This window comes from Pipistrellus kuhlii, unplaced genomic scaffold (assembly GCF_014108245.1).
Source record: "Pipistrellus kuhlii isolate mPipKuh1 unplaced genomic scaffold, mPipKuh1.p scaffold_m20_p_5, whole genome shotgun sequence".
NCBI classification, from domain to species: domain Eukaryota; kingdom Metazoa; phylum Chordata; class Mammalia; order Chiroptera; family Vespertilionidae; genus Pipistrellus; species Pipistrellus kuhlii.
Window position 1 is genome coordinate 67126966 of NW_023425551.1, and position 13829 is coordinate 67140794.

General features: G+C 39.6%; 1 protein-coding gene across 3 annotated transcripts in view; it reads left to right on the top strand.

Moving 5' to 3' along the window:
• PKHD1 (PKHD1 ciliary IPT domain containing fibrocystin/polyductin) overlaps positions 1-13829 on the top strand; it is a 385065-nt gene that overhangs the window by 114471 nt on the left and 256765 nt on the right. For all 3 annotated transcript variants that reach the window (XM_036415099.2, XM_045572881.1, XM_045572882.1), the window contains exon 36: positions 10180-10336. In XM_036415099.2, the coding sequence (XP_036270992.1) occupies positions 10180-10336 (157 nt within the window). The remainder of the gene's footprint in view (positions 1-10179; positions 10337-13829) is intronic.

Sequence of the window (13829 nt, forward strand, 5' to 3'; positions counted from 1 at the left end):
CCAGACAATACATGTATGAATGCTTCCTGGTAGAACATGATGCTACTTAGATATCGGGAGTTCTAAAAATATGTTACCATTTCCTTTGTCTTCCTGAAAAGTACATCAATCTTTACTCTGAAGCTTAAAAAGTGAGGGAAGGGTTAGTTAGTCAAGACCAGTGAAGATACCAGGTACAGGTATAGGATGGGTTTCTCTGGTTTCTGAGCTTGGTTTTCCTTTGCAAAGCATTGAAGCTTTGCCCTTTTGTTTGTGTGAGGGAATAAAAAAGTTAGATCCTTTTTTTCCTCCTCTGGAAGCAATGCAAGCAAAACCAATTGTATTTAAATAACCATTCTCAGAAGTGGAATCAGAATGAGGGCTTTTAAAAGTTTCTATCTCCCAGAGGACACATGTGGTGGCTGTGGTCAGGATCAGGAAGGCTTTGTATGTCTTCAGCCTAAATAGAGAGAGGTTGTGAAGACATGGCAGTCCTGTGGCATTTGCTGTTTATCTTTAATAGCATTAGCACTTCCTGAGCAAATTAAAGGTCTGTATCAGGTCTTCAGACTTCTTGGCATCATAAATTAAAAATTCTATGTTGCATGTCCTGTGGGTGGAGATTCACTTACGTAGTGAGACAAGCCCCCGGGCCTTCTGCCCAGCAGTAATTCCCCTTTTCAGCAGTAACTTCAATGAAGAAAGAAAAAGCAAACATGTTCACTATGAAAATTATTTCCCAAAGAAGGCCATTATGGTGTCATATTTATTTTCTATTGCTGCATAACAAGTAACCACAATCTTAGTGACTTAAAACAACTTCTGTTCATTACCTCACAGTTTCTGTAGGTCAAATGTCAGAGCAAAAGTACAATAGCTGGGTTCTTTGGTCAGGGTCTCATTTGACTGACACCTTGATAGATACATTTTCACTTGGAGTTCAAGGTCTTTCTTAAAGCTCACTTAGGTTGTTGGCAGACATCAGTTCCTTTCAGCTCTAGAACTGAGATCCTCATTAAAAAAAAAAGAATATATATATATATATATATATATATATATATATATATATATATATCTTATTGATTTTGTACAGAGAGGGAGAGAGATAGAGAGCTAGAAACATTGATGAGAGAGAGTTATTGACCAGCTGCCTCTTGCACACCCCACCCCCTGGGGATATGCCCGCAACCAAGGTACATGCCCTTGCCCAGAATCGAACTTGGGACCCTTCAGTCCCAAAGGCAACGCTCTATCCATTGAGCCAAACCAGTCTCGGCAGATGCTCATTTTCTTGCTGGCTGGTACCATTTTCAGCTCTTAGAGGCTGCTTGCTCTTGGATCTTTAGCTTTATGGTGGTTCACGTGATCTGGCAGTTTGCTCCTTTCAGGGCCAGTGGATCATCTCTTCTTTTAAGGGCTCATCTGAAGAGGTGAAGTCCATCTTCCTTTTGGTTAACTCAAAGTCAATTGATTTCTGAACCTGATTACACCTGCAAAATTCCTTCACCATTGCCACACTCCAATGTAACCTAATCATGGGAGTGATTCTCCATGGTGTTCCCTGGCTCTGCTCCTAATTAAGGGAAGGGCATTGTGTATGACAAGTACTCCAAGGCCAGGAATCCTAGGGGAGTACATCAGACCTATGCTTAAAATTTGGGGATTTGAGAAGGTTTCTAGACACAACCTTTGTAAAGGTCAGGTTCGGCTGGCCTTGCCATGATCTCTCCATGTCTTCGCAGAGTCCACGTATTTCCCTTAGTCCTGGGCTTTCCTGGAGAACCAAGGAATGGACACACTCTGAACCACTTCTGTTCCTAGAGGCTTTAATTAGGCTTTTAGTTTTAGAGGTTCAGGTTTGTGGTGGCCTCTGGGGAGGTCACAAATGAGAGGATCTAAACTCTTGGTAGAATATCCATCTCTATATTTAGTATTTCTCGAAGCTGGAGCTTGTCTCATGCCAGTACAAACACTGGGAGGAAAGGTGGCTTTGTCTGGTTTGGATCCAAAAGTAAGAAATTGATGTGGAGTCACTTCAGACCCAGAAAAGTGTCTAAGCAGCTTCTTGCCTCTGTGAGCTGTGGGCATGATTCCTCCAAAGAGGCAGGAAAGGAGTACGGTAACCACTAAAGGGAACCTAGTTTGTGTTAATCAGAAACCTGCCCACTTTTCTAATTGGTTGTTCACTACAAAGTACCTTGATGCTTCTTTAGCCTGGGAGCCAAATGTAATCAAGTTTTGTTTGCTTTTGTAAAATAATTTTTTTTGCCCTTGAGGAGATCATTATTTCTATTGTATGAAGATGGTGGCCCCAACATTAAAAGCAATTAGAGCAGATGGCAGTGAATACTTCTACTGCAAAATACATGGATGCTTATAAACTGGTTTTCACTCTCTGGGCTTCCTCCTTTTCTCTGTGCAACCACATATTTGAGAAGGAGGGGGAAAAAAGGTTCCCCTGGTGTATGCAACTGAGGAGCTGTCAAAGGTTCATAGCAGGGAGAGTGCGCTCCCGTGTATTCAATCACTAAAATTAAGTGTTTTCGAAGGCGGTGCAGTCACGGGTCCATTGCATGGGGAAATAACATGCTGTAGTCCATCACTTAAAATGTTAACCTTGTCTCTTACTAGTGACTGGGAACAGAAACACATGCTCTGTGCTCGCTGGTTAAATGGCAGCATGTCAACTCTGTGGAAAAGGCTAGCGTGTATCTGTCAATCTCCTGATTTGGCTCTGTATGTGTACGTGTGCGTGCACCTGTGTGTGGCATGCACACACACACATACACATTTCCAATCATCTTTATGTAGCCTTCAAAGACCTGCTTTATTGCTTACTGGAAAATGAGAAGAATTGAACCAGTTTCTAGTATTTCAGTGTATATCCTTTCCCAAGTTGTGTTTGCTTGCCAGTCCTCAAGCTCTTAGGTAGTTGCATTATATTTACCAAATTTTCATTATAGAAAGTTTCATTTTGAACATATATGAATGTTGATGGAGTATAGATGTAGCATGCTCAGCAAATTATAGATTATCAGACAATATAATTTCTTACTGATAGGATGAATTGACAAATATCAGGAGCCAGCAGACTTTTTCTATAAAGATCCAGAGAGTAAATATCTTAGATTTTGTAGGCAATATAGTCTCTGCCACAAATTGAAAGCAGTTATAAACAATATGTAAATGAATGATTGAAGCCATTAAAACTTTAATCAAAACATTGGGTCAGTCAGGTTTATGCTGCAGCTTGCTGACTCTGATATATACTACTGAACATTTTACGTGATTCTTTTCTCTATGACCCGTGCAGAACATAAGGCCTTTATGCAGCAGGATAAAGTGAATGTCCCATTGCATCAGCAGGAAGACTACCGTGCTGTGCAGTATTACTTCCTTCATGCAGCTGCCCTGTCTGTCTCCTTGCTGACCCCACAGCACAGCAAGTGGGCTCCTTCCCCAGGCTCTTCCCCAGACAACCTTTGGCTTGCATTTCAGTCTCTGCTCCAATCCTTTGCCAGAGGTGTAGTCCCTGATCATTCAGTATGAATAGCTTCTTTCAGCCTTGCACTTGTGATCCACTTCACTCTTTTTTCTCCCCATAGCACATTGTTTGTTTTAGGTATTGAACTGTTACCTCTCTAAAATAAAAGCTCAGTACGATCAGGGATTTGTTTTGTTTTGTGTCTAGACCAATGCCTAGTAGGTAGTAGTTCCTCAATAAATGTTCATTGAATTCAGAGATCCATTTCCTCCATAGTACTAGGCAAGAAAAGAGTTTGTGATCATTAAGTGAGATAATACCTGCTTGGTGCACTAAAAAAATGTTAGCCGTTATTATTTTAAAAATTAAAAGCATTTAAAATTGAAAGTGGAGAAGGCAATATGTACGTTTTTCAGTTGTGAGTACTAGTGAGCTATAAGTAAAATGCCTAGCTGCCATTATCATTATTATTTTCTCCATCAGGTGAAATAATATTCAGGCTTATAATTCAGAAGAGGCATTATTCATAGAGCTTTGAAGAGCCAAATAGAAGAGAAGATAAAGAAAGGCTCTGTAAATTTGTACTGTTTGTAATAGTTTCCTGTAGCTGGAGCGCTAAAATAGCTTCCATGTACCAAACTCTGAGCTAATATCAGTATTCTTTGAGAAACCACAGAGTGTAAGATGTTTATAGAATTGATGACCAAGCTAGTGAATTGGGGACAAAGAGTACATTTGAATTGGGCACAAGTCTCTTGCAAATGTTGACATTTCTTTGAGTAGTCAAACTGCTGGGCAATATGGAAGGACTTTCTCATATTATCTCATAATCATGAAGGGTTTATAAGCACCAAAAAAAGAAAGTGATCACTTAGAGTCAGCATGAGCTCAGTAGGAACAAATTATGCCAAAGTAATTGAATTTCCTTTTTGTTCCCTAAGGAGTTATTAGATTATAGGTCAGGGGCTCTATTTGTAATCTTGGATTTGTAGATGTTTGACTTTTCTACAATGAGCATATTTTTTTGTTTTGTTTTTTTAACCAACTGAAATAATTTTAGCTTGTGTTAATTTATCTGTAGTGTCCAGATTAAAAAAGACCAGGTGATCAATACACTGGATTTCACCTGTAAGGCAGTCTCTACCAGGGTCAGCCACAACCTCTGAACTCCCACAGCTCCTTGGTTTTGCCTTTAATTGTTGAATTAATCACACTTTATACTAATTATCTGGATATTTGTCTTTTTCTCAATAATATGAGCACCTTAAGAACAAAGCTGAGGCCACACGCATCGAGAGAGAGAGAGAGAGAGAGAGAGAGAGAGAGAGAGAGAGAGAGAGAGAGAGAGAGATCTTTATATTGGTTCAGATATAAAAGGTTTGGGATTTTAATTGGTAATTTAAACATCACCCAACATTATAATACAATTATTTAAATAGCCAAGAGTATTAGTTGGGAAAGCAAATGTTATTTAAAAAATGGTGTGACAATAGTAAACTATTTGGGGGGGGGGGGGAAGCAAAAGCTAAAAACAAAAACGGAAAACTTCCCACCAACATAATCTTAATTAGGTGAGGATTAATATGCAAACATAAAATCTACAAATCATGAAATGATGTTTATATATGAATGAAAGAAGGGTATCATATGCATAAAATAATAGAGGATGTCACAAGAGAAAAGACAAATATGTTTGCTTTTATAAAAATCAAACATTTCTATGTAGAAGAGCACTGAAAAGGTTAAAAAACAAATTTAAGCTTCATATCAAATTATTTTAGTTATTAAAATTATATTCTAAATTTAGGCTTAGTGATTATGAGGCCAAGTAATAGTTGACTGTTCATTCACTCAAACATGCTTTTGAGGTACTTACTGTACACCAGGCATTGTTGTATGTAGTGTGGATACCAGAAGAAACCAAGAAACTCTCATGAAACTCACTTTCTACTGGGGTTGACTAACTATAAATAAATAACTGTACACCATGTTTCAGTGATAAGTGCTTTGGAGGAAACAGAGCAGGGTAAGGAGTGTAGGGAATGTTGGTTACAGGGACCTGTCTTTTCCTCTTTCCAAGGCTTTCATGCTGAAGAAGACATTCTGTTGAGGTGTCTAAACACTTCTTCCTTGTCTTTGTCATCCAGGAGACCCTGAGACTAAAGAGACTGTCGCAGTCTTCCTCCTCCACTACCCAGCTTAACACATGTGCTCACAAAAAGGTCTTTGCTTTGCCTGGTTGTTGCAACTTGCTGATCAATGACTTCTTTCAAGATAACTCTGGTGGTGTTGCTAATACATTTAAGGTGACATGTGAGATTTGCAGACGCTGCACATTCCCTAAAGTTCAGAGAAGTGCTGACATGCTGTAGGAAGAAAACAAATTGCACAAGCTTCCTAGCTGAGGCAGGGAAGTGTTTGCTTGTGTTTTCTGGTTTATTTGGGGCTGCATATATTGAGGTAAAGGTGAGGGCGTGTTCTGGATAATTCTTAAATCTCTATTTCCACACTCACCTCCTTATGCCCATGGGGGGATGGTTTTCTTCACCTGCAGAATGGTAGAGCTTCTTGGTTTTCTCTGGTATCCACACTACATACAACAATGCCTGGTGTACAGTAAGTACCTCAGAGAAGGGAACTAAAGCTAAAGACTGAGCACCTTGAGAGCTAGCATGGAAAGAGCTTAAGGCATTTTCGGTGAAAGTGAAACCTACGTTGACCTATAAGCTGAGCTGATGACAAAGACTCTGGCTTTCACCAAAAACATCATATTGATATCTGCTCAGAGGCTTTTAAATATATTCTCGAGATATCTTTTATCAATACTGTCACTCTTCTTTGCTGGGATTAAAGTGATAGTGATTGGAAGATAAAAATGTTGGAAAGTGAGCCATCCCTATTGTTTTCATGGGGCATTGCCCTGTCTAAGCAATTCTACTATCCGCGTGTCAACTCTGAAAATGTAGCAGAGCTAAAATTCTTATGGCACAGCCCAAGCCGGTGTGGCTTAGTTGGTTGAATGTTGCTGGTTTGGTTCTTGGTCAGGGCACATGGCCAGGTTCTGTGCTCAGTCCCCAGTAGGGAGTGTGCAGGAGGCAGCTGATCATGTTTCTATTTCACATCGATGTTTTTTTCTCTCTCTCTCAAATCAATAAAAACATATTATAAAAAATTCTTATGGCACAAACATGTATTCATGGGTTCACTGACAACATGCAGTGATGGAGATACATTGATCTTCTTCTTCCCCAGGTAGCTGTTAGATAGTTGAGGATGCATGTATTTTCTAGACTTTTTATATTTAATCAGTCATGTACTAAAGCATGAATCATCAATAAAAACTTATACATTTTAGGATACCTTTATTATTCTAAGGAGAACTTTGGGCACAGGAAAGCTTGGGTCTTTTGAAATTTAATGCTTGACATTTGTATTCTTTTGGAATATATCACATTTTATAGAAAAAGTTAAGGTGAAAAAAAATCGGCAGAAGATTTCATAGGGAAACTGAATCTGAATCTTGGGTTTAATTTAGATACACTCATCATTTGGTTTAAATTTAAATCAAGTTTGAAAACAGAAAGGAATGTGGGCTAAAGCCAACAAGTCAGGAGATCTAGGGGATATAGCACTTTTAAGTATTATAGTCCTTATCACCTATTTGTCTATTTATTGTATCTGGACAGTGGTTAGGCATATGTCTTATGTAATATCTATAAATGCATACATGGAGTTAGCAGGTAGATTTATTAACTTAAGAAATTATGTAATTGATTTTTATTGTGCACTTATTATGTGCCTGACACTTTTTAGGTTATTAGTAATATAACATTGACCAAAACATAGTCCCTGCTATTTATATGAGTAAGCTCAGTATTTGATAAATACATAAGGAATTCTATGATACAATACCTGGATGAAAGTATTAGGGGAGAAAGGTGATTAGAGGTATTATTTTAATAAGGAAACAGGGAAAGGTGTATTATTTGAGCAGAGACCCAAGTAAAGTAAGAGAGTGAGCAATGCAGATACTTTGTAGAAGAGTGTTCCAGAGGAGGCCACCATGAGTGAAAAGCTTGCTCTAAATGTTCTAGCCCTTGACACAGAAATTAAGGTCTTTTATCATTTGCCTTATCAGTTGTAAAGAGGACATAGCAATATTGGACCTTTCTCTCTGCTGGGTTGAGGCTGAGTATAGCACTGTTTGAAGGTTGACAGGACAAGCCAAAATGGTGTAACACAAAGAAGGCAGCTAATACACACACATGTTTCACAGTAAGAGAGAAAGTCTTAAAAATTCACCTAGAGCTATGACAGGCATCAATGCTAATTTTAAGTCATAAAATGTTCTCAAACTAATAAATGGAAGATACCATGGAATGATCTTGCTTTGACCCCCTAATATAATTAATGTCTAGTTATTTCAGATCTTTCCATTGGGATTTCCATAAAGATCCCTGGGTTTCTTTGTAAGTACTGTCATTGAGCTATGGATCTAACCACCAGGTTATTGTCTCAGAGTTATGCTGCTGAATTTTTCAAACACCTTACAGCTCATCCACACAACATCTCACCACACTTGCTGGTTTTTCTTAAGACCCTGAGCTTAGGGTTTGAAAGAAACTTCCTGGTTCTTTTAAAAAATCTATTCCTCTCCCCTGTGGCCCTTGCCTTGATTTGTTCTCAGACTGAAGCAGAAGTGTCCTCTGAGGATGTCATTAATGACAGATTCCTGGGCCCCACCTCCTGAGCTCTTGATTACCTCACTTCAGCAGGGAGGAAACCTGCCCCTTAAACAACTCTGGGCTGAGACACTGTCAACATCATCTTTGAAGGGATAGGATTTCTCTAGGATCCTTTCTATCTCAGACTGTATAGAAATGCAAGCTTCTCAAATGTCCTTTTATGGTGAACTCAGGGCTGACATTACACATGATCTGTTTACTCTTCTATGCAGTTGACTTTACCATCCTGGTTTGGCTCATTCTTCTGCACCTTTTCACCACTTTGTTCCACTCTAATTTTCTACTACTTGTTTCCCTTTTCTTTTATTGGCTCTATGAGAGTGAATTAAAGGATTTGTAAGAATGTATAATATATAACCTTTTAAGGAGCACTTTTAATAATCTCACCTCCCTATACCTAGTGTCTGTAAAATCAGTAGAAGGCTAAAATTCTCTTCTGCTTTTTGAGTCTGTGGATGCATCATGGGGATTTGGTTCACATGGCTCATTACAATGCTCATGTACCACCACACCTTCTTCTTTCTGTGGTGCTGGGCTGCTCATCACTATATCTCATGCTTTTCTGTCTTACATTGGGATGACTCACTGATTGTTTTCTCCTTTGCAGGTATAGAAAATGAAAAGGTCCTTCTTTCCTTAATTCAAAGCCTTACTGGGGATTGGGTTGAGCATACAACTTGTGACTATTGAGCTGGGTATTAATATCCACTCTGGAAAATCTACTGGTTCCCCTGGCAACACATTTTCCCGTTTTTCTCTCTCAGAAACACCCAGAGCACTATTGGCTCTGTAGGTGTAGTTATTGGTATTATAAACATGCCCCCGCTCCTTAATGATCTTCTCCCATCTGCCTTTAACACCTCATGAGAGGACCTTCTAGGCAGTTACTTTATAGGAATTCAGGCTTCACATTTGGTTGGAATCTGTGTGGGAAGGACTGTGTGGAGAGAGGCATACACATTATGTGTATTACCTTGTGGGAATCATCTTCTCCATTCTGATTTCATTATATTTATCATCATTATGGTTCAATAACTGCATGAGACATTTAGACACATTCTTGGCCTCTTGCTTGAGCCAAATATTGCTTTCTGTGAGTTTAACACCCACCTTTTGAAAAACAACAACAACAACAAACAAAAAACAAAACACATGGTTTCAGTGTTACCATAAATAGGAAAGCCCAAAGTTTTGAGAGGGAGCCTGAAAACCAGGTGGGGAGGGGGTGCCTCCTTCTCCGGGGTCCTCTGTGACTTGCTTTCTGTCCCTCACTCAAAGGTTCTGGGCTACCATCTCAGGTTGGTTGGCATTTCACCTGTGCTGGGCTTTTTCAGCACCAATGCACCAAGCACAGAGGGAAAGGCAACAACACAGTAATACCAAGATAGGTAGAGTGTGGGAGGATAGGTCTGAGCACTTAGAAAGAAGAATGTTCCTATAAAAAGAGGCACTTGCAGTACAGCAAGTGAAAAATGATACCAATTACATAAAGCAAAATGCCACCCATCATGCAGAACATTTTAATTCTCTGTATTTCAGGCTATTTGTGACTTTTTTTTGTCCAAGACTCAATACATGTCTGTAAAAATAAAAAATAGAATCTACCTCATCTGTTAGGTAGAAAGGGGTTTATGCTAAAAAAAAAAAAAAAAAAAAAAAAAAAAGGTGAGGAAAACATTGCAAGCCTGTCATTAGAGAATTCCAGCGACCGGGCACAAAGAGACTTTAGGTATAACTTTGCCTCTTCCATATTTTTTCCTTTTTGATTTAGTTGTATACAGAAGAGAGGGTGGCTAATTTCATTGAGACTCCCCTCTCTTCCCCCCCTCGTCAGCATGTATTAGCTTCATTGAGACTTTTAAAATTATTTTTAAATTAAGTTTAGTGTAAGGAGTTTATATTTTGATTGCTTACTCATTCCATCCAGCTTTAAAACAAAACAAAATACAATAATAAAACTCTGTTTTCCAGGGTAATGTTTCCTTTCATTTCTGCCGGAGGTGGTCAAGGGCTTACAGTTGGTTTCCTGAACAGGCGCCACAAGATGGCGACAACGTCACGGTGGAGAATGGCCAACTGCTCCTGCTAGACACCAACACAAGCATCCTCAACTTACTGCACGTTAAAGGTCTGTAGAATTTGGAGATCGGTGATGACATCGTATATACATTTCTATCAATTTTATGGGAAAGGAAGGAGGATAGTTTTTTTGGTAAGTTCTAGTACCTGTTGACAATTTATTCTTGGATCAAATGGAGATTTTGCTATGAAAGGAAGAAGTGGTCATAGGGTTCAAAATGAAAGCTCTTTCTTTGGATTCTTGTAAGCACAGAGCTTGATTATTTTAATTTTTTAAATACAAGGAAGTTACCAGTTTTATCAAAGAATGTGCTTTCATACTCAAGCACTTTGTAGTCATGCTTGTCCAGGGCAGCCCCCACAATGTAGCAAAATGCTCTGACATTGGTTAATGCTGCTGCCTTTGAAATTCCTTCCAAAAAAAAGCGACATTCTCCTGCTTTTACCCTGTTGTGGTTTTGCCTTCTTGGTCCCAAGAAAAGTCATATAAATAGGCTTCTTTATTGCAAAATCAGCCACTTAGCTCTAGGGTCTGGGAAGTTGGAAGAGACTAAGAATTCAAATTTCAATTTCTTCACCACATCACCAAGTGACTAATTCAGTCATTTTGCCTCTTTGTTTACTTATCTGTTAAATGAGAATAAAAAGTATTGCCCATTTCAATGGCTGATAATAACAAATGGTTATCAAAGTGAGTTTGTTCATTGGTAAATAAAAATTGCTTGGGAAATGTGATTAGTAATAGATATCTATAAAACTCTTCACTAAAACACTATTTTTTACTAGAAATATATTTAACAGTTCCAGAAGGATTTCTTCTTGTTAAAGTAAGAACAAGGTTACATGAGAAAAATATGTAATATTTTGAAAAGATTAACTGATACCATTTTGATACTTGTCTCTTACAGATGGCATTTTATCATTGTACTAGAGGTCTGGTGCATGTATTCATGCATGGTTGGGGTCCCTCGGCCTGGCTGGTGATCCCTGACCTATCGGGTTCTGCCAGCTGGGGAGAAGGAACCGTGGGAGGAAACATAGCCAGCCGGGGGGAGGGCCCGTGGGAAGTTGGCTATGGGAACACACTGACCACCAGGGGGTATCTCTTGCATTGAGCATCTTTCCCCTGGTGGTCAGCACATATCATAGTGACCGGTCGACTGGTCACTTAGGCTTATATCTATCTATCTATCTATCTATCTATCTATCTATCTATCTATCTATCTATCTAGATACTCTGGAAGCTTTTTTACTTTTCTGTATTAGCAAAGAGAAGTTTGCAGGCAAATCACTTAATTACCGTGTTTCCCCGAAAATAAAACATCTTTTGAAAATAAGACCTACTTACAGGTTTCCTTCTGAGTAAAATATAAGGCATCCCCCAAAAATAAGGCCTCCCCTAGGCTCTGTCTCAGAATGAAAATTAACTTACCATAAACTAGGGCCACCCCGACTGGCGTCTAGCAACCAGTGACATTATGCGGAGTCCTGACATCACTGCTGTGTGGAGGCAGAGCGGAGGTCGGAGTGAGCGGTGAGCGCGGGGCGGGAGAGAGGAGGAGACTTTCGCAGATGCGTGTAGAAGAACAGGAGGATTAGAGCGGATGGGACAAGGCGAAGGTGCTGAGTGCTGGTCTGTCTCTGGTGACACTACCTGATGCTCGTGGCCGCCCTCATGATGACTGAAGGTTCTCAGTCAGTGGCAGACCCTGCTCCAGCCCAGATCCAGGCCCCAGCAAGCCCAGTGACAGTCCCCAGGCAGGCTCCAGGGGGTAAAGGTGTGATAAAGGGGTAGGGGGGATGTCTGGTGAAGGTGTTCAGTGGCACAAGGGTGGGGGAAAGGGGATCACTTAAAATGACACAGGAGGATCAGAGGGGGCAATCAAAATGACACAGGAGGATCAAAAGGGGTTACTAAAATGGTAATCCCCCCTCTGATTCTCCTGTGCTATTTTGATTCCCCCCTTTGATCCCCCCTGTGTCATTTTAAGTGATCCCCCTCCCCCCACCCTGTTACACCAATTCCTTTTTTTTACCCCTAGAAATGAGCGCAAAAAGAAAAAGCTACTCCGTGGAGTATAAGAAAGGAATTGTGGAAGACTTTTGGGGCCAAAATCTTACTGCTTTCTGCAAAGAGAAGATGTGGAGTATCCAATTGGTCTGAAAATGGCGAGCAGAGTATGGTAACCTCATTGAACAAGTGGACAAGGGAAATGCTAAAAAGCACAAGTGTGGATCAGGTCGGCAACCATTATTTTCCAAGCTGGAAGACCTGATCTATGAATGGGTTGTTGACAGGAAAGCAAAGGCTTTGGTTGTGAATAGGGCTCAGATTCAAGAATTTGCCCTTGCAATGGCACCACAGTTTGACATAGCCCCTGAAGACTTCAAAGCATCACAACACTGGCTGGATAATTTTCTTCAGCGACGTGAACTGTCTTTAAGTAGATCTACAACATTGTTTAGGTTGGAAGATACTCAAGTTATTAAGCGAGCACTTGCGTTCAAGTCCTTTATTGATGATGCTGACTTCTCTAAATACAATCTTTCCAACATGATTGCTATGAATGAAACTGCAGTGTTTATGGGCCAATCATCTCAAATAACAGTTGAACAACGGGGTGCCTCCTTAGTGTACATTCTCTCCACTGCTTAAGTGCACGTGTTTCCTGTATTTTGGCAATTTGTCTGGATGGCACTAAAATCCCACCTTTAATCATTTCTAAGGGCAAGAAGGAAAAGAATGAACATGTTTTGGGCATTTGTATTCTTGAAACTGAAAAAGTCTGGGCCACACAAGCAGTTATAAGGAAGTGGGTCAATTTAATGCTGCCGTTTGTTATGCGAGGGAGCCAAAGAGGTCTGCTAGTCTGGGATGCAGCCAGCACTCACTGTGCTAAAGACATGAAGACATTTCTTCACGAAAGAAAAATAGATCAGATAATGATTCCTGCAGGAATGACGGTCTATCTCCAGACTCTTGATATTGCAATAAACAAGCCATTCAAAGACAATTTGCACATGAAAATTAATGACTACATTGAAAATAGAATGGAGAGAAATCAGTGTGGAAACTTTGTGGAACCTAAACTGCAAGAAGTTGTGATTTGGGTGAAGAATTCATGGGAGAAAATCACTGACAGTTGCATTGCAAATGCACTGCGAGCAGGCTACCTTGACAAGAAGTACTCATTTAAAGACAGGGCTATTGCTAAACATGAGAGATTTAGTCCACTGATTCTGAAAGAAATGGAGTCACAAGAAATTCACCAGGAAATTTAGGAATTGGATTGTTATGATGTTGTTCCAGAAGATGATGACATGATTGTCATTGAATAAATGAGTAAATTCTTATTACTGTAGGATTCACAGTTTGTCTGGTTTGTGTTGACAACTACCCTACTACCGTACCGTATACAAGTAATAAATTTCCTTTATTTTCATTTAACTATAAATGTGTACCGTATTCTTCATGGAAAAATAAGACATCCCCTGAAAATAAGACCTAGCGCATCTTTGGGAGTAAAAATTAATATAAGACA